Genomic DNA, 2392 nt, shown 5'->3' with positions numbered 1-2392 from the left:
GTGTGTGTTTAAATAGTGTAATTAGCTGAACACACACACGTACTAGAGATGAAATAGTGCCATTAGCTGGTACTAGAGATGAACACACACAAATAGTGCCATTAGCTGGTACCATAACCTTCATAGTAACTATCTTCTGTAACATAACCTTCATATTAACTATCTTCTATAACATAATCTTCACCATAACCATCTTTTATGACACAATCTTCACAACAGTAACTATCTTCCGTACCATAACCTTCATATTAACTATCTTCCGTACCATAACCTTCATAATAACTATCTTCCGTAACATAACCTTCATATTAACTATCTTCCGTAACATAACCTTCATATTAACTATCTTCTGAAACATAACCTTCACCACAACCATCTTTTATAACACAATCTTCACAACAGTGATTATCCTCCATAACACAATCTTCACAGTAAATGTCTCCTGTAACACAACTGTCAGGGTGACTATATTCTTTAACAGTAACACACACATTGTAAAATTGGTTTGTAGTACATCTAAATACAGAACTTGATTAATGCTTCATAAATTTTGCACTAAAAGCGAACACATTCCAAACTAAGGAAATCCTGTTTTTACCTTTATTTTACATATAAGCCTTAAGGCATTATTTATGCTGTTTTTCTTTACTCCATCGGTATTTTTGAAGAATACATTTTTACTAAATTTTCCAAATATTCCCATCTCTAAGTGTAATTAAAAAGAAACTTACATTTAATTCCGAGACAAGAATATCTATGTAGCTGCCAAGAACAATGATGAAATCAAATACATTCCAAGGATCACCAAAATAATTCTGAAAAAAAAATCACCGAATGGATAAAAGTTCAGCTAGAAATACATTTAATTATTCAAAATGAACATTTTTAAAAACCTAAAGAAGAGAATAATACAACTTTTAGTGAGAAAGGCATCCCGAAATAAGAAGTTAGATTTCTCTGTTCCCCTTTGAAATACTTCTTCATTCTTGATTTACTATTTCTAAGCAATATCTTTTATTTCAAATTAATTTGGTGCTTTTAAGTATTCGTTTTTCAAAAAAACATATTTCAAATTATTTCCAACATCATAACTTTCTTTTGTTGTTTTAATCTTGTATACAGGAACCTTTTTAAATGTTTTTCATCACTTAATTTTGCACTTTCAAAATGTTGTACATGTCGGCAATATGATACCACGAGTCTTCCATCATTATACATTAAAAAATACAGAATTTAATATCTAGATATAAATCATTAAGCAAGTATATTACGTATCAAACTGCTGACAATTCAACACAGCAATTGCTAGTGTATTAATCATTTATTAGTTTTTAATTTAAACAATAGATGGCAGAATGTATTATTCCAAATACATATACATCTTTTAGAATAGCATTGGAATAATCGTTGGCTATACTCATTACCTTTGTTTAATCTTTTCATATATTGATGTCGTAGGTCTGAGTTTCAAGAGTTTTTATATCACAGTCAAAAACAAATATTTAACATAATATACAAATACAGAAAATTATATGCTTAAATTGACTCTAAGTCACTAAAGGTACCATTCTGGTGTTAAATAATTTTATTTACAATAACTTAAAAGCCAAGAGAGGTAAAAGAATCAATAACCATTCACACTGTTGCTACACACTTGCCTAATCAAGTCAGAGCCAACTGTTGTTTTTTTTTTACAATACAAGTACATCTTTCATGAAATTAATACATGTATTTGGCTGAATCTTCATTATATGCCTTTACCTTGAATCCAAAAGCCATCACTTTCAAAACAAACTCCAGGGCAAATGCTGCCGTAAAAATCTGGTTGAGAATGTCCAAAGCCATAGTATATCCTTGGGGCTGGTTGTGATACTAAAGAGAGTATAAGTGTCTTTAGCTGAACACACACACGTACTAGAGATGAAATAGTGCCATTAGCTGAACACACACACGTACCACAGATGAAATAGTGTCATTAGCTGAACACACACACGTACTAGAGATGGGAAGATAGTCATTGTTGTGAATATTGTGTTATAAAAGATGGTTGTGGTGAAGGTTATGTTTCAGAAGATAGTTAATATGAAGGTTATGTTTCAGAAGATAGTTAATATGAAGGTTATGTTATGGAAGATAGTTATTATGAAGGTTATGGTACGGAAGATAGTTAATATGAAGGTTATGGTACGGAAGATAGTTACTGTTGTGAAGATTGTGTTATAAAAGATGGTTATGGTGAAGATTATGTTACAGAAGATAGTTAATATGAAGGTTATGTTACGGAAGATAGTTAATATGAAGGTTATGGTACGGAAGATAGTTAATATGAAGTTTATGTTACGGAAGATAGTTAATATGAAGTTTATGTTACGGAAGATAGTTAATATGAAGT

At 30.6% G+C, this 2392-nt stretch overlaps 1 protein-coding gene across 1 annotated transcript in view; it reads right to left on the bottom strand.

The window, feature by feature from the left end:
* Positions 1–2392, bottom strand: part of LOC106472247 (muscle calcium channel subunit alpha-1-like) — a 58717-nt gene that overhangs the window by 24279 nt on the left and 32046 nt on the right. The window contains exons 22-23 of the mRNA XM_022400846.1: positions 1762–1872; positions 732–815 (exon numbers count right to left, since the gene is read on the bottom strand). Of these exons, the coding sequence (XP_022256554.1) occupies positions 732–815; positions 1762–1872 (195 nt within the window). The remainder of the gene's footprint in view (positions 1–731; positions 816–1761; positions 1873–2392) is intronic.

The sequence above is a fragment of the Limulus polyphemus genome, unplaced genomic scaffold (assembly GCF_000517525.1).
Source record: "Limulus polyphemus unplaced genomic scaffold, Limulus_polyphemus-2.1.2 Scaffold5189, whole genome shotgun sequence".
NCBI lineage: Eukaryota > Metazoa > Arthropoda > Merostomata > Xiphosura > Limulidae > Limulus > Limulus polyphemus.
This window is presented reverse-complemented; position numbering and strand designations above follow the sequence as displayed.